We start from the raw sequence: 17,373 nt of genomic DNA on the forward strand, positions 1-17,373 counted from the left end.
GGTTTGGTACAAAGGCAAGAAGGACAACAAAAAAAACAAAGTGACAAATTTGCGTAGTGGCTGAAAAAGAGAGACAAACGAATACGTGTGTCTTTTTTACACAGAATGTCCACGCATGTATTCGAGCCGGTGCACAAATGTTCCCATTTCTGTGAGAGCCAGTGAGAACTCCAGCACTGCGTTCTGAGGGAACTGGACGGGGGGGCAGTGATAATGCAAGCAGGGGGGCGAATGTCCCTTCTGATCAGTTTGAAGAAAACTCAGGACCCTTCTTCCGTCTCCGTTCGTCCTGCAGGAGCCTAACTCTCCCGCGGGCAGCCCCCCTCACTCCCCCCACGGGAACGGGCTGGACCGGGCTCCCGCCCTGAGGAAAGAGCTCCCTGGCTCCTCCAGCACCGGAGAAGCCCCCTCCACCCCGAATCCCCGCAGCCCCACCCCGGGGAAGGGCAAGGACCCTGCCCAGGTAAGCCCTGTGAATTCATAAGGCGTTACTTGACATTAGAAACAGTTTGACAACAACAAATACCGGTTACGTTTCGTGTTTGACCCCCCCCCCCTCCCCCTCCCCACAGATGGATAAGTCCCAGTCTCCGTTGTCCAAGTCTGGAACCCCATCCCCGTCCCACCGGGAGGCCCTTACTCCCGGAGCCCCAGGAGCCCCTGGTCCCAGCACCTCCTGCCTCCGTCTGGTCAGCAAAGCGGCGTCCAGCGCAGACCCCCTCGGTGAGACTCCTTTGAGTCCTCCCAGTCTTCCTCTGCCCTTCGTACCATAAATCCCTTTCTTCCTTAGTATTTCATCTCCCCATTTGTATGTTTGTACTATGACGCAACTGTTTTTGGGCCCAAATCTATTGTTATTCTCACAGCAAAGTGGATTAAATATCAGGCCTCTATGACTGATAGAGTCATCAGTCGAGACCAAATGGACTGCTCTATTTGTTTCTCTGTGGCCATTGTTGTACTTGACGTCTCTTCAAATATAGTTTGATGAAAGAAAACGTTTTCCATCATCGTCGACACCCCCCCCCCCCCCCCCCCCCCTAAACCCCCCTTATCCCCAGTGACCGTGTGTGTGCACCGCGCATCGTTTCCCTTCAACCCGTCCTTCCTCCTTCCCTCCCTCCCCAGCTCTCCGCAGCCCCATGTCTGTGCCCCCCGGTTCGTATCCGGCTCATTTTGGCGTGGTGTCCCACGCAGGACTGAACGGGGAGCTGGTGAGCCCGGGGGGTTTCGCCGGGGCCCTGACCCTCTCTCCGCAAATCAGCGCAGCAGCCAACGCCTACTCCCGAAGCCCCATGGTGAGTAAAGGCCGAATTCTTCCTCTGCGTCGCCTCAACTTTGACCCTTGTGGCCATTTCAAAACTACGCGGCCCCCCAGTGCTTCTGTGGGCCTTTTTCGCCTGTGTCACGTGCTTGAAACACCCCCCCTCTTTTGTCTCCACCAGGTGGCCTATGACTCTCGGTCTCACCTGAGGGCGCCGGGGCTGTCCTCTTCTCTGCCGGGCTCCTCTGCCGGCAAGCCGTGAGTAACACACAGTGGAAATTCAGTTAATGGCTCGAAAAATTGGGTGCTGCTGCATTTGGTGGATACATATTTAAAGCGTTTTAATAGGGATAATCCCAAAATATTTGGATGGGATTAGTAGGAGTAGTTACCCCTCGCTAGTCGGTGTGCGCTGTTTAAGTTGTGCGCGTTGACAATGCAAATTGTCGTTTGTTTTAAGCGTCAGCAATTTGCCAATTTACCCTTACGGTGTTGTTCTCAAATCATGAGACAGCGTTGGCCTCCGACCGGTACAGTATTGATCGGCCATTAGCGACGGCACACTGACTCGTCCATTATGCGACCCACCCCACCCCCCGCCGCCGCCGCGCGCCAAGTAATTACCAGAGTTTGGGAGACGCCTTAATGAAGTTTCCGAGGCCATTAAACCTCGTCAGACCTCACAACTTGCACACTGACTGGTTTGCGGTTGCACCTGTTGCTTCCATAACCCGTGTTCGTCATCCGTTGATTACTCCTCTCCGTCTTCCTTCCCTGCAGCGCCTACTCGTTCCACGTGAGCGCCGACGGGCAGATGCAGCCGGTGCCCTTCCCCCCCGACGCCCTGCTGGGCCCGGGCATCCCTCGCCACGCCCGCCAGATCCACACCCTGAGCCACGGGGAGGTGGTCTGCGCCGTCACCATCAGCACTTCCACGCGCCACGTCTACACCGGGGGCAAAGGCTGCGTCAAGGTGTGGGACATCAGCCAGCCGGGAAGCAAGAGCCCCATGGCCCAGCTGGACTGTTTGGTGAGGCATGCTGGGGGTCGGTGGGGGGGGGGGGGGTCAGAGAATAGACATGGGTACACCGACAAAAACAAGAATCCAGGCCAAGTGTGTATGTGCTGACCCAATTTGTGTTTATTGTTTATGTCGTCTTTCCTCACGTTACAAAAGAATCTTTTTAATGTCCCCCAATCATTTGAGAAGAGGCTTCTTTTTGCGGGGGGGCTTTGAACCTTCTGCCAGACCCTGGAGAAGCAAGGTGACTCCTTGAAGTGAATACGCCAGGACTGATCATCAGGATGTGAAAGCATGTGTTGGATAAGCGACACCAATAACACAAATTGAGGTCACATCATATGTCCACCATGGGTGGAGCTCTGCAACAGGCTGGATGTTCTTTCCGTCTGTCCCATATAGCTTTATAGACATTTTTTTTTGGTCAACCCTTTTTTTTTTTTTTTAAATGTTATCCAATCAGAACCGGGACAACTACATTCGATCCTGTAAAATCCTCCCCGACGGACGGACCTTGATCGTCGGAGGGGAGGCCAGCACGCTGTCCATCTGGGATTTGGCCACGCCCACTCCTCGCATCAAGGCGGAGCTGACGTCGTCCGCTCCCGCCTGCTACGCTCTGGCCATCTCCCCTGACAACAAGGTGTGCTTCTCCTGCTGCAGCGACGGCAACATCGTCGTCTGGGACCTTCACAACCAGACGCTGGTCAGGTGAGAGGAAAGGGGGCGGCGCAACCAAGCTGAAGTAATCATCAGATTGCAGCACTTAGGAATGAGCGGAAATCATAAAGGATGCTGCGTTCCCCCCCCCCCCCATCGCAGGCAGTTCCAGGGCCACACGGACGGAGCGAGCTGCATCGACATCTCCAACGACGGCACCAAGCTGTGGACGGGGGGGCTGGACAACACGGTGCGCTGCTGGGACCTCCGGGAGGGACGGCAGCTGCAGCAGCACGACTTCACCTCGCAGGTGCACACTCACACACACACACACACACACACACACACACTGCAACAAGACTACGGGGTCTGACCGTTATCCACTTGCATCAGACGGTCATGTACACGTAATTGCAACAGGACATTTAGATAAGCATCAAACTCAGGTAACAGACACACACACACACACACTTGCTGCAGCAATTACAGGTTCATCACAGTACATCGCATCTACACACGTTAATGCATAACACTAACGCACACCGTGGCCTCACTTTGCAGGTGCTTACACCAATGCACACCTGCAAGAACACAACCAACGCAATTTCACCTAACACGCACACACACACACACACACACACACAGACACACAGTCGCTCCTCGCTGCAACAACAGGGCTTTAGAGTTGACCAGCGCTGTCAGATGAGTTTCGATCCACCGCGTAATGACTTTCTCTCTCTCGCCTGCCGTCTCTCTCCATCTGCCACTTTCCCTCCCTCTCCTTCTTTCACTATGTTTTAATTCACATTTACTTCTCTCTCTGATCCAGTCTTTTCCTTACCCTTCCCCCCCATTCCTGCTTAATTCCCGCCCTATTTCCCCCTTTCTCTTGTGCGTCCCCCTATCTCCATTTAATGCTCTCCCTCCCTTCGGTTCCTCTCTTCCAGATCTTCTCTCTGGGCTACTGTCCGACAGGCGAGTGGCTGGCTGTGGGAATGGAGAGCAGCAACGTGGAAGTCCTGCACGTCTCCAAGCCCGACAAGTACCAGCTGCACCTCCACGAGAGCTGCGTTCTCTCCCTCAAGTTCGCCTACTGCGGTACACACACACACACACAGTAACGCAATGACCCTCCACATTGTTTGAATGAGGTTCATCCATAGTATGCCGCGCCTTCATCTGCCCTTTGTTTTAACCTGACGTTCTCTGTTGTGCGTTATTTCAGGCAAGTGGTTTGTGAGCACGGGAAAAGACAATCTGTTGAATGCGTGGCGGACTCCGTATGGAGCGAGTATTTTCCAGGTGAGAAACGTGTGCAATATGCTCTGTGTGTGAGAGAGGAGGAGGAGATGGGGAGGTTCAGGGGGGGGGGGGGGGGGGGGGGAGATTTGCTCATATACTTTATTTGTTGGTCCATGTGAGACCTCGTGTTCCAACGCTGTGTCTGAGATGCTCATTATGGACGCTGTGAGCAGCCGCGGGGTTTCTCCCGGTGGGTCGAAAGCCTGTCGCTCCGCTCCGTTATCCAAATGCCAAACGGCTCCCTCCTGTCACTGTGTTACACAGCGCTGCTCTCTGGGTCCCCCCCCCCCCTCCTTTCTAGTGTATCAATGTCCTTTCCAGTTTCAGTCCCCTTGCTTCCCTTTAACCCCACTGCCCCCCCCCCCCCCCTCCCCCTCGTGTTTCCTCTCTGTGTGTTATTGCCCTTTCTTCCTCTCTCTGAGGACTCGGGGAACGAATGAGACGGTAAAGTGGAAATCCCTCGTGGGTTCCTGGTGTTTATTCAATTCACCAAACAGCGATCTACGACACGAGCAACCGTTTCTTTATTCTTCTCGTTCCCACTCCATCTCTGACTCACACCACTCCCCAACTTATCTCTTGGCTTGTCATTGCGTCCCGCCCCCCCCCCCCCCTCCACCTCACCTGCTGTCTTAGTATAGTGTGAGGGATCCTGTCTGAAATGGCCCCTCCCCGGTGGCTTGATGATTGACAGCCCTGCTGAGCCTGTAGAAGAGAAGAGGGGGGGGGGGGGGGGCGGGGGGGGGGGGGGAGAGAGAGAGAGACGGCAAAGGGGGATCCATGGAGGAAGGGAGAAAAGTCTTTGGAGGAAGGAAGGAAGGGAGATAACTGATGATGTAGGACGGCGAGGGGGAGGAGTGGGGAGGGGGGGGGGGTCCAGAGGGAGCTTGAGATCATCCGGTGCCCAGGTCTATCTTTCAAACACGGGAGGAGGAGAGCGGGGCGGGAAGACCAAGCAGATTGTGCATCTCACCCGCTCACACAGACCATCGGGCCCGTGTTGCTAAAGCGTGCAGCTAATGAGGCCTCACGTCTCCAGAGGAGCGGAGCACCGAGTCTCACATTGGAGCCGACAAATGAGCATCCCGGAGCTCTGGGGTTGTCTGTTTGGAAAATAATTGCCGACTGTTTTGAAATGCAAACATGGCTTGTTTGATTGCGTATTAGCTCGACGACTCGTTTCTTTCTAACCCCATCTTTCGTTTTCCTCTCTCCATCCGTCGTGCATCCCCTCCCGCCTGTTCGCCGTGTCGGCGCCGCGTGTCCCTCGACCCGCCTCCCAGTCCAAGGAGTCCTCGTCCGTGCTGAGCTGCGACGTCTCCCCGGACGACAAGTACATCGTGACGGGCTCTGGGGACAAGAAGGCCACGGTGTACGAGGTGGTGTACTGAGGGACGAGATGGGAAGCGACAGGGCGGAGATTTGGGGGGGTGGGTGAGAGGAGGAGGAGGGGCAGGGCAGGGGAGGGGGGGGGCGGTTGAGTTGCCGAGCCGACCGCCGCTGATCCTCATAACATCCGCAACTCCGTCTGAGTCATCCTGACCCTCAGCCCTAATGCATCACCACCTCTCCCCCTCTCTCTTGATATGTACGCTATTGTGGGAGCTCCCAAATGCCTCCTCCTTCCTCCTCCCCTCCACTTTGAGCCCAAGGATGGGGCATGATAGCAGAGAGAGAGAGAGAGAGCGAGAGAGGAAGAAAGGGAAATAGCAAGATAAGAAGGACAAAGGAAAAGGGCGTTCGGAGGGAAAGACGAGAAGGAGAGAAAGTGAGGGTGCGGAAGGAAGGGAAATGAAAGGGAGGGAGGGAGGGAGGGTAATTAGGGCTGTTTCCTGATTAAGAGCTCAGTGGAAGGGAGGCCCCCAGAGGAGGTGCGGAGCGGCACTGTGGGAGCGCCAGCCCGGAGCATTGATACCACACAATCGATTCATTAGCCAGACAGTGGAGGCCTTAATGAGGCTGACGCTGCAGCGCGCTCCCTCCCCAGCGAGAGGTGTCAGGAGCCGAGGAACGACGACGCGCCGGGGGTGGAGAGGGGGGATGGGGGGGGGGGGGGGGGGGCTGGGTCGCTTCAGATATCCACATATTCTGACGTGTAACACAAACCGGTGGAGAGAGAGAAACGTGGGCAACACACACACACACACACACACGGCGGCCAAATTAAACATTCACGGCGGCGTCTCTCCCGCTTCATATCTATTTTATTTTGGTCTGACAAAGACGGCGCTTAATGAGCGGCGGAGTCAACGGGATCCTCCCGGGGGCCCGGGGACACACACACGCACACACACACACACACACACACACACGGACCATCAGCAGAGCCGCTCTCGCTTAATTCCTACGGATTGTCCTCCTGACACCGGGCGCCTCGCTCGCTCTCATTAGCGTGGACCGAGGAGCAGCGCCAGCGCCAGCTTCGCCCCCCCCGCGCGCAGAACGAGGGGGCAAATTAACACCACCGATTACGCCATCAGCAGCCAACTAAGCAGCAACTGATCCAAACTCCTTTCCAATTGCATGCAACTAGTTGCAAACCAGATGTCAATCAACTCCAACTGTCTCTCTCTGAACGGCCTGCTGATGGGTCTCTGGTGGGTCTCTGGTGGGTCTCTGATGGGTCTCTGGTGGGTCTCTGGTGGGTCTCTGATGGGTCTCTGATGTGTCCGCGGTGGCTTGATCGTTTTCATTGAGCTATCGATTGCGTTTTAATTGAGATGCTTAACACAAAGTTAAAAATATTGGAAAATTACGCTTATGGATTCCATTGAGAGTCGGAGGCCAAGAAACAGTGGCATGCTAACTTAGCTTAGCATAACGACAGAAACGGGGAGGGGGACGGATGTCCTGGCTCTGTCCGGAGGGAAATAGTCCCTCCGGACAATCATCAAAATGTATCACAGAGTTAAGTTATGGAATTGATCAAGCATGATATGATCTGTTAATTCACGAGTCACCGCTAGGTGTATTTTGCATCCCTTTGGACGCAGCAATGCTACCAGTTTCCCCTCGTTTCCAGTCTTTATGCTAAGCTAAGCTAAGCGGCTGCCGGCTGTTGCCTTATATCTCCAGTACAGACGGGGACAGCAGTATCAATCTTCTTATCGTAGCCTCAGCAAGAAAGGGAATAAACATATTTCGCAAAATGCTGAAAGTACAACCTTTTAATCTTGCTCTTCAGTCCTCCTTGTATCATATTACAAACTGTATATCAGAGCTCTCGGCTTCTGCGTCGCCAATGTGTGTAGACTAAACACGCACATTTCAAGCTTTTCTTTTATTATTCATTTATTCCACTATTTTTATTTTTATTTTTTATGAATAGTGATAGTTGCTCGTCTTATGTAACGATATCTTTGTGTATTGGGGGGTCACCTACGACCGGGGGAGCTGACAGAGAAGGACAAAATCAAATGGCACACAGTTGGGGAATTTTCTTTTAACTTTCTTTTTGTATTTTTTTTTTTTTTTTATCCTTGGTGGCCATGACAGACAAATGGCATATATCAACAGTCTTATGTTTATTTAGTTTTACTCCCTTTTGTTTAAAATCAAAAAAGCGGTGGTAAATGTAGTTGTAGTCTGTTTTCAGTCCTTATTGTGCAAGTGAACTGTGTTTCTGTTGAGCCTGTGGTCAGTGTACAGCGGCCACTGCGACGTGACGATACAGATGCGACCACCCGGAGAGAGAGAGCTCCCACTTTGTACTGCATGCGTGTCGCACTAGAGCTCCACCTCGGCTCCGTAGGCCTCGGCCACAGCTTCACATTTCACATTACAGTTTGATCCAAGCGAGACCATTCGACGTTTCTGAAGCAGGACAGGAGAACTTCGAGGGTCTTTGAGCGTGAGCTACAGTTGATGCCTTTGCCTCTTTAGCTCCCGACAGGCAGACCCACATTATGTGATCATGCACAAGCTTGTTGTGCACCTCTCTGGACGATGCTGTATAGACGGCTATGCAGTTGGTTGTATAGCGTTGTATAATATCTGGGACGGTGGATTTGATACTCTTATTTAACCGAGTATTGTCTGTCCCCTGCCTGTGCTTTCTCTGGTCCGACAGTATAAAAACGTATATTTTTCTGTTATACGAGACCATGTTTAGGTTGTCTTTTTAAAAGCCATGGTCAAGGAACTTTTTCTTTTCACTGCACTGTGTAATTTCCCCTCCTGATGAGTTTCCCACGTGCTGTACAAGAAATACTATGTGTGAAAAAAATAAACCAAACTTGTGTTCATCCCTTCAGGTCTCTGGTGTTTTTACCTTGTTCCCATGTGTATAATTTTTTTAAGATGCTGGGCTCCAATTTAAAATACATAAAAAAATCAGTTTAATCATTGCTAAAGCTCATAACTTTCTTATAAAATATTTCTGTATAGTTTTGCATTTGATGCATAGTGTGCCATTACTTAAATTTCTCTCATAGTTGCAGCTTTTTGTATCCGAGAGTCACTCAGCTACACGCGCGATCACTTTGCAGCTCCCTCCTGGGTGTCATTACCGGAACGAGCCATTCTTCAGCCTTTTGTTTCAGAAACACAACCGTACAGCTGCATTATTTACCGAGAGCGGCGCTCATGCGTCGGGTTTTAATCCCCAGGACGCCTCCTCACACGTTGATGCAGACACTAAGCGGAGAGAGAGAGAGAGAGAAAGATTTTTTTTTTTTTTAAACATGCACCTTTAACCCGGCAAGAATCTGACTTCTGCAGCTCAAAACACACACGTCAGATGTTCCTCATACCTACCAATCCTTAAGGAGCTCTTTAATCCGTTCTCTGCGAGACTCTCACGGAAGACAAAAACAGAAGTGATCCGATACAAATCTACGTTTGCGTTTCCTTCGTTTTCTTGAAGCAGATCCAAGTCACAGATAATATCCCTGTTTGCCTTTAGAGAACTTTATTTACATGTCCATATATAGCAAGGTTCAAGGTTCATGATGCAGTTGTGAAAATACCTGTCTGCCTATATGTGCCCTAATGAATGAAATAAAAAAACAACAAAAAAAAACATTTAATATTGAGTGACAAGGATGTTGGTGACGTAGCAGAGGCTACGTGCCAGTAGTGAGCGGTTTGAGCTGGCTGCAGTCACGTGTCCTTGGGGGAGGAGGGGGGGAGGTTTCCCTCAAAAACACCTGCACAATAATACTGGATTTGTTCTTTTACAGAGAAAGGGAACAAAGACAAACTCTCAGGGCGCTTTGGAGAAGGCCGAGCCCTGTTCGGTCACGTGTATTCTAGAGATACAATCATGGTGCTGCTGAAACTTAGCCGGGAGAAGAACAGAAATAGCTGGAACCTCACAACACACGACCCTGCCATGCATCTGCTGCAGTGGAGCCGGACCAGCTGACAGAATAGGGACAGTATTCTTCCATTAGGATGTCCCAGCCTCCCCCCCCCAAACCCCTCTCTTACTTCCTTTAGTCTCACGTCTTTTTCCACTCGATGCCGTCCAACAGTTTGCGTAAAATTCAAAAAGGCTAAAAAAATAAGTTTTTTTTTTGTTGCTAATTTCTTGTTCACTACAGAGGTTTTATTTTGTTAAAAAAAAAGGAACAAAAGCAAAAGTTCTTTGGAGGAATCCCACCATTGCGCGGCTATAGACTAACCAGCGTTCTCAGAGCATTAAAAACAAAGATTGTTTTTTTTCCAGAGATGTGACTTTGTGCCCGCTTGCTTCTCTTTCTTATTTCTTATTTCTTTTACGTAAACGTAAACAAAAACAACAAAATACAAGTGTCTCTTGTTTTCCATGCCACCGGCGCTCTGTACAGTCATTGGTGCAGGAGGGAGCCTTGGCCCCACCCCCTTATTATTAGTTTCTTTTCTCTTCATCAGCCAATCACAGCTCAGTAGATTACTTCGTAGACTGTGGCCTTCTTGTCCCCGGAGCCGGTGACGATGAACTGGTCGTCGGGGGAGATGTCGCAGCTGAGAACCGACGAAGACTCCTTCGACTGACGGGACACAGAAACGAAGCACGTTTGAGAAACGGATCATTTTCTAAGTTGAATCGTTCCCACCATCCGACCTGTGCTTTCCGCGTCTACAGACTAGAAGTTCTCCGGGCCTACCTGGAATATGCTGGATCCATAAGGTGTCCGCCATGCATTCAGGAGGTTATCTTTGCCCGTGCTCACAAACCATTTACCTACAGGACGAGACACACAACAAGCATCCACAGATAACGTCTCAGGGGAGGAGAGGAGATATGGAGGAAGAAAAAAAACAAAAAAAAACGGAAGCAACACAGTCTGTGTGTGTGTGTGTGTGTGTGTGTGTGTGTGTACCGCAGTAGGCAAACTTGAGGGAGAGAACGCAGCTCTCGTGGAGGTGCAGCTGGTACTTGTCGGGCTTGGAGACGTGCAGGACTTCCACGTTGCTGCTCTCCATTCCCACAGCCAGCCACTCGCCTGTCGGACAGTAGCCCAGAGAGAAGATCTGGAAGAGAGGGAGGGAAGAAAGGTGTCAAAAGAAAACAAAAAAGGGGGGGGGGGGGGGGGTGAAATGTGGATTTGAGAGCGGCTTCAGCGAGTGTGCACCTGCGAGGTGAAGTCGTGCTGCTGCAGCTGCCGTCCCTCCCGGAGGTCCCAGCAGCGCACCGTGTTGTCCAGCCCCCCCGTCCACAGCTTGGTGCCGTCGTTGGAGATGTCGATGCAGCTCGCTCCGTCCGTGTGGCCCTGGAACTGCCTGCGATGGGGGGGGGACACAGCATCCTTTATGATTTCCGCTCATTCCTAAGTGCTGCAATCTGATGATTACTTCAGCTTGGTTGCGCCGCCCCCTTTCCTCTCACCTGACCAGCGTCTGGTTGTGAAGGTCCCAGACGACGATGTTGCCGTCGCTGCAGCAGGAGAAGCACACCTTGTTGTCAGGGGAGATGGCCAGAGCGTAGCAGGCCGGAGCGGACGACGTCAGCTCCGCCTTGATGCGAGGAGTGGGCGTGGCCAAATCCCAGATGGACAGCGTGCTGGCCTCCCCTCCGACGATCAAGGTCCGTCCGTCCGAGAGCAGCTTGCAGGAGCGGATGTAGTTGTCCCGGTTCTGATTGGACAGAGTGAAACGCCAACTTCAAACCAGCAACATATTTCCTGTTGTGGTACTTTTGATGAACCAGGTGTACGAAGATAAAAGTTAAGTACGCAGCTGCATCACAGCGATAAATAACAAAGCTGTTGGGTTTGGCTTTAGGACAAAGACACAGTGGGTCTTTTTGTCCCGCCTCACTCTTAAAAGTAGTGAAGTAACATCTGCAAACAGCTGGGTCTCCTCCCGCATGTCTCACCAAACAGTCCAGCTGGGCCATGGGGCTCTTGCTTCCCGGCTGGCTGATGTCCCACACCTTGACGCAGCCTTTGCCCCCGGTGTAGACGTGGCGAGTGGAAGTGCTGATGGTGACGGCGCAGACCACCTCCCCGTGGCTCAGGGTGTGGATCTGGCGGGCGTGGCGAGGGATGCCCGGGCCCAGCAGGGCGTCGGGGGGGAAGGGCACCGGCTGCATCTGCCCGTCGGCGCTCACGTGGAACGAGTAGGCGCTGCAGGGAAGGAAGACGGAGGGAAAAGAGAACGAGAGAAAATCACTTATGAGTGAAAATGAGAATCATTTAAGATAAAAACTAGGCCTTCTCCAGCTTGTTATTTCTACATTTTCAAGGAATACTTCTGACAAACTTTACACTAAGTGACTAAAACCAGACATTTACTAATGATGTCTGGAAGACTAAGAAAGGCCGGATTTAACTTTGTTTACTTCAAACATTCTGCTGCAGAAGCAAGACAAAATAAAATAAAAAATACCGGCGCCAAACCTTTTTTTTTTTTAAAGTCCTTTGGGGTTGAATGCGTTTTAAAAAAAACAAAACGTTTTGCTACTTTTAAGCCAAACACTTTCTCAGCAAAGTAATTTCTCTGTGAATTTTCCATTCTTCATTGGTGAATGTGAGCAGAACCCGAGTGCAGCTAAAAGTTACCAGGGGAGATTTGAGTGATGGCAGAGGAGGAGGAGGGGGAGGTAACTCACGGTTTTCCGGAGGAGGCTGACTGCAGGCTGGCAGGCAGCCCGGGGACCCTCATGTGTGGGTGTGGGGACTCATAGCCCACCTGGAGGAGTAAGCCATAAGGGTGGGGGGGGGGGGGGGGGGGGGGGGGGGGGGGGTAGAAAGACAATATCAGATAAGGGCTCGAAATGAAATCATATAAAAGCAAAGAGGCTTTCCAAAAGCCAAAAGGTCATATATTAACAATACACGACAATGAAGCTGCTACCCCTCGATAAATATACACATATATAAATACATTAGATAGGACAAAGACACTGGAAGGACGGATTAGCTCACCACAGGAGACCGGCCGTAGCCGGCGGCAGCTGCTGCAGCCGCCACCGCGGCTCCGTTCATCTGGGGGGAGACCAAGTGGAGTCCTGCGCCGTAACCCGCCGCCCCGGCCAGGTCGCCGTTGACCCCGGGAGGCAGGCCGAAAGCCCCCGGAGGATACGCTCCCTGCACCGCCAGGGGGTTCCTCAGACCCAGAGCTGGGAGGGAGAGACCAGAGGGAGTCGGGTTTGTTGTCAATTAGCCGAGTGAACGCCGCGTCTTTTTAAGGCGACTCGTCACTGCGAGAGTGAGTCACGGCAGTGAGTGACAGGTTGTGAACAAGCGGCCGACCTGCCATACAAAAAAAGCAGGACACCATCACCCGATGCAGCACCAGACCACTACTGCCCCCTGCTGGTTATCAGTCTGTCCTGCTGCGAGCCCATGTGTAAATGTGTCCGTGCAAACATAAACATCCTCCATCAACCCTGTGTGTAGCTGCATCTACAAGCCTGTACATATGCATGCATTATGGTGTGTGTGTGTGTGTGTGTGTGTGTGTGTGTGTGTGTGAGAATGAAGAGAAACAGTGGAATAGATTGAGGCTCATTACAAAGCTCACCGTCACAGTCCATCACCTCTCCTAATCTTTCCATAAAAAAAGGGGGGCTGAACATTTTTTTCCCCACAGCTGCTTATTAAGTCCAGATGGTGGTGTGTGTGTGTGTGTGTGTGTGTGTGTGTGTGGTCTGACACTAGTGCACCCAATGCTGATAGCATCACTACAAAGCCCATTTCTGCAGATTCATACATCTGATCGATTTGTCTTTCTGGTCTCCTGGCGATTTAGAATAGTTTTTTTTTCCCTCAGGTTCTCGGGGGGATATAAGAGCGCGCCCGCGGGCCGTTCCTACCGAGGGGGTCCACGCCAGGCTTGCCGGGGACTGGTCTGAACTGCGGCGGTCCGCTGGGTCCCGGGGTGTTGGAGTCTTGGGACATGGGCGTCCCAGGCTTCATACCCGGAGTGCTGGACTTCTCCCTCTGGGAGAGCAGATAAACGGGTTCACGTGACAGAAATTAAGTAGAAAGGAAAAACATTTGCGCGATTTCTAGGTCGTCGCATGGTCGACTAACCTGTGGGGGCTCTTTGCCACGAGATGGGGAGGGTGCGCTGCTCGAGGAGGCCAGGGAGGCGGGGCTCGCTTGAGGGGGGCCCTCCTTACGGGAGGGGGGCATCTTGTCCAGGCCGTTCTCCCTGGACGAGTAAGACTGCACACTGCGGGGGGACGACGGATCCTGGATACGAAACAAGCAAAAAATAAGAAATATAAGGTGATAAGGTGAGTTATTCATTAATTCCATTGTTTTAGTGCTGAAGCCTGCAGAGAACAACCTGTCGCTCTCTTGGTTGGGGGGGTACTCTTTTTGTTTTTTGTTAGGTTGTTTGAAAAGTGACAATCGGTTAACTCATTTTTAAGTTACTTAGGGGTAATACAATATTCAGGTGTCCATGAATATTTGATTTATTATTTACACTTATTGTTCCTGTCAAAAACACTCCCCAATGTGTTTCAAACATAAATCAGTTTAGGTTATATCCGTCTGTGGAGAAAAAAAATATATAAATGATAATAAATAATAAATAATAATAATAATAAAATCATTAACTTATCAATCCAATCCAATCAAAGCCTCTTAAAAGCTCTTCGTACACTTTTGCCCAGATCAAAGACAGTGGAGTTTCCATGTTCGTACGGTTAACTCCCAGCAGCTTTAACACGGACTTGAAGGCTGCGAACGTATCCATTAAGCGCATGTGCCAACGCTGTTCTCCATTAAACATGAAGGGAAGTCACTCTCTGGCACCATAAGGAGAACCACCCAAGAATGTAGATGTTTTTTTCGGGAGGTGGGTATGTCCTCAGCTACGTTCACCTCATGAGCAATGTGCGCTTCATACATAGAACACATATGGAAGTCAAAGATCTTGTTAAACTATACAACAATGCTTTCCATTATCTTGCAACCTTAGTTGTTGTTATTAAACTGATCACTGTACATAAATACAGCAGAAAGCAGGAATTGCAGTCACATGCATTTGTACTTTATGGTTGTGTTTGCTGTAAAACAAAGCAGGCAGAGGTGGAGGAGGACGTGGGAGGGGGGTTACTGTCGTTATCATTATTCAGATGGTCCTGCTGGGTGTGTTTACATGATGTATGCAGATGAAAGCGGTGAAGTGAGGCCAATAGAGGCCGCCGGCCTCCTACTAACCTCATCCACCACCAAATTATCATCACTCTTATCCGCATCGCTGCCCTGTGAGAGAAGAGAGAGGAGGAGGGATCAGGTATTCCTGCTCGGCCGTCTGATGCATGTAGATCACGTGCAGAAAAACACCGCGCACAAAGTCAAACGGAACCCACTGGAATAACTTTCATTTGGTATTTTTGTTGTTTTGACTGGTTAACACTACGGATGGATGTCAGCTTGGAAAGGTGACATCCTCTGAGCCTCTGTTTTCTTAATGCCGCATAGTAATAATAGAATAACTTCCCTAGATTAATTCATCTAAAAAAAATCAGTCCTTAATGTATTCGCTTTCCCACAGAAACAGGACCACTAATACAGCGATGACAGTACAGTCGAGAGTGTGTGAATATTGCAAAGTCTAAAAGATAAAAAATAAAGCAGGCCTCCAAAGTCCACAGTACAGACACCACTGGTCTCATCTGGCTTGCAGCGTTGGGGTGTAACCTTTCCTTCAGTTATATTTAACAGTTTTATTAAAGTAACTCACATAGTCAGTCATGAACTCCTTCTCATCAGCTTTCCTCTTCTTGCCGTTACTGAGGTAGTCTGCTGCGCGCCCCTTATCCCCGTTGGACAGAGAGCTCTGCAGAGGGGGGAGGAGAAAGAAAGCGAGAGGGGTGAGAAAAAGAAAAAAGGAAAAAAAAAGAGCAAGACGGCGAGGCAAAGAGGATGGGAGATAAGGGGGGTGGGAGGGGGGGTTGCATGTGGGCACAAAGAGGCAAATGAAGGAAGGAAGGAAGGAGTGGGGGGGGGGGGGGGGGAAAGGGCGAGAGGGAGGAAGAGGGTGATAATGAGGCGAGAGGGGCCGCATAAATCACATCAGGCTCACAGGCTGCGGAGATGAATGTGAAGGAATATCAGCCCCCATCGATTGGCCGGCTCGCTGAAGGAGTGAGACGAAGAAAGGGAATGCTCAAAAATGTCTTTACGGCAGCAGAAAGAGGAAAGGGCTGCGCAGCGGTCCGGGTGCATTTTGGCACTCGTGGACAGTTTTCTAAACTGGTATTGTCACAATGTTTTTGTGGTATTGACGCAATGTTGAGATCTAAATTGTTTCCATAAAAGGGTTCATCATCAACCAAGGGATAGGTCAAAATAAGAAATATTATCATGGAAATATATTAATCAGGAAAAATAATGGTTACGCTTTATCATTTCTGATGGGAGCCAACGAAAGTGCTACTTATAATATATACTATCCTAAAGACGTTTTTTTGTATGCATGTTTTTATTTCTTTAATGTTAGAGTATGTTTTTTTTGCCATGATAAATAAAAGACTAATTAAAGCTTAATGTAAAAACACTTTCGACAGTATAAATAATTGCCTTACGGGCGGATGAGGGAGACGGTGTGTGGCGTCAGTGATTGTGCAGTAATTTGTACTCACTGGTCCGGCTTCACGGTCTGTCCATCCCAAGCACCAGGACGCATCCAGCGTGTGCCGACAACAACACAAAACACACAAATGCAACATCATCACTTTGTACTTTACGTCACTCCACAGCTGATGACTCAGTGGGGGAAAAGAAAATCCTAGAGGGGTGTAAAATCAACAGTCCCGTGGTCTGCCAAAAAAAGATCCCAAAACAAGTCAATCATCGAGATCTAACAAGCCAAGCTTGTACCCCCCCCTCCCCCCCAGAGAGACGCCTTTCCATTAACAACATTGCATTCCGAGCAGAGCATCGATTTAAAGCTCCGTACCTCTGTGGTGCTCCGCAGCAGCGGCGGCGGCGGCGGCCTCCAGGTGGGCTCTCTCGTCCTTCGCAGCTAACTGGGCCCCCAGAGCCCCGGACAAGGCCAGCAAGCTGGACCCCCCGCCCAGCGCCAGCCGGGTGGGACAGCCCCGACGGGTGCGGGCCCATCGGCAGACCCTGTGCATGCTGGGAGAGGTGCTGGGCCTGGAGCTGCTGCTGCAGAGAGGGAGGAACGCAAGAAATAACACAAAGAGGAGAGAGAGGAGAGAGAGAATTGCGTAACTTACAGCAATGACGAAGTGGTTCAAACGTGAAGTGATCAAGAGGAGGAAGAGGGAACTAAGTGCTGCGATGTGTACAAGGGGACGAATGCCGAGTTCAACGGGGGGGGGGCTCTTTGGGAGGCAAAATGTTGTGGCCTAATCAGCGTGATGGAGAAGAAATGAAAAATGTCTAAAACTTATTAAAAATGTTATTCTTTTTAACCTAATTTGCATGTAACAATTGGTAATATAACGTGGACCTTAGACAGGACCCGACTTAGATGTTGGTGTTCAGGTAGCTGGTGAGGCCACCTGAGTAAAATGGAAAAAATAAAATCCTACCGGTGAATCTAAAATTTAGTTTATGCCTCAATAAAAAGAAGGTCAAATAAATATGGGATATGGTACACACGCTATGAGGCAGAGGGGGGAGCCCACGTACCCCTATCGAAGCATTTAGCTCCCCCATGGTCACCTGTTTGGCGCGCTCCATGGCCTGGACCACCTGTTGCTGGTGCTGTGAAA

General features: G+C 50.7%; 2 protein-coding genes across 4 annotated transcripts in view; one reads left to right on the forward strand and one right to left on the reverse strand.

The window, feature by feature from the left end:
• The window catches only part of tle2b (TLE family member 2, transcriptional corepressor b), a 45,753-nt gene extending 39,451 nt beyond the window's left edge, over window positions 1–6,302 (forward strand). For 2 of the 3 annotated variants that reach the window (XM_037468640.2, XM_037468641.2), the window contains exons 11-20: window positions 296–463; window positions 573–723; window positions 1,129–1,298; window positions 1,446–1,522; window positions 2,045–2,294; window positions 2,749–2,996; window positions 3,108–3,255; window positions 3,893–4,043; window positions 4,171–4,247; window positions 5,531–6,302. In XM_037468640.2, coding sequence (XP_037324537.2) covers window positions 296–463; window positions 573–723; window positions 1,129–1,298; window positions 1,446–1,522; window positions 2,045–2,294; window positions 2,749–2,996; window positions 3,108–3,255; window positions 3,893–4,043; window positions 4,171–4,247; window positions 5,531–5,638 — 1,548 coding nt within the window. In that variant the 3' untranslated portion in view covers window positions 5,639–6,302. The remainder of the gene's footprint in view (window positions 1–295; window positions 464–572; window positions 724–1,128; window positions 1,299–1,445; window positions 1,523–2,044; window positions 2,295–2,748; window positions 2,997–3,107; window positions 3,256–3,892; window positions 4,044–4,170; window positions 4,248–5,530) is intronic. The other variant, XM_037468642.2, reaches the window with a different exon arrangement.
• A 2,837-nt stretch (window positions 6,303–9,139) lies between these two features.
• Window positions 9,140–17,373, reverse strand: part of tle2a (TLE family member 2, transcriptional corepressor a) — a 28,673-nt gene continuing 20,439 nt past the window's right edge. The window contains 16 exon segments of the mRNA XM_037468644.2: window positions 9,140–10,219; window positions 10,337–10,413; window positions 10,553–10,703; window positions 10,805–10,952; window positions 11,059–11,306; window positions 11,548–11,797; window positions 12,283–12,362; window positions 12,599–12,792; window positions 13,489–13,615; window positions 13,709–13,870; window positions 14,849–14,893; window positions 15,375–15,470; window positions 16,276–16,292; window positions 16,593–16,720; window positions 16,722–16,801; window positions 17,291–17,365. Of these exon segments, the coding sequence (XP_037324541.2) occupies window positions 10,112–10,219; window positions 10,337–10,413; window positions 10,553–10,703; window positions 10,805–10,952; window positions 11,059–11,306; window positions 11,548–11,797; window positions 12,283–12,362; window positions 12,599–12,792; window positions 13,489–13,615; window positions 13,709–13,870; window positions 14,849–14,893; window positions 15,375–15,470; window positions 16,276–16,292; window positions 16,593–16,720; window positions 16,722–16,801; window positions 17,291–17,365 (1,986 nt within the window). The 3' untranslated portion in view covers window positions 9,140–10,111.

Source organism: Pungitius pungitius, chromosome 7, assembly GCF_949316345.1.
Source record: "Pungitius pungitius chromosome 7, fPunPun2.1, whole genome shotgun sequence".
In the NCBI taxonomy this organism is placed as follows: Eukaryota; Metazoa; Chordata; class Actinopteri; order Perciformes; family Gasterosteidae; genus Pungitius; species Pungitius pungitius.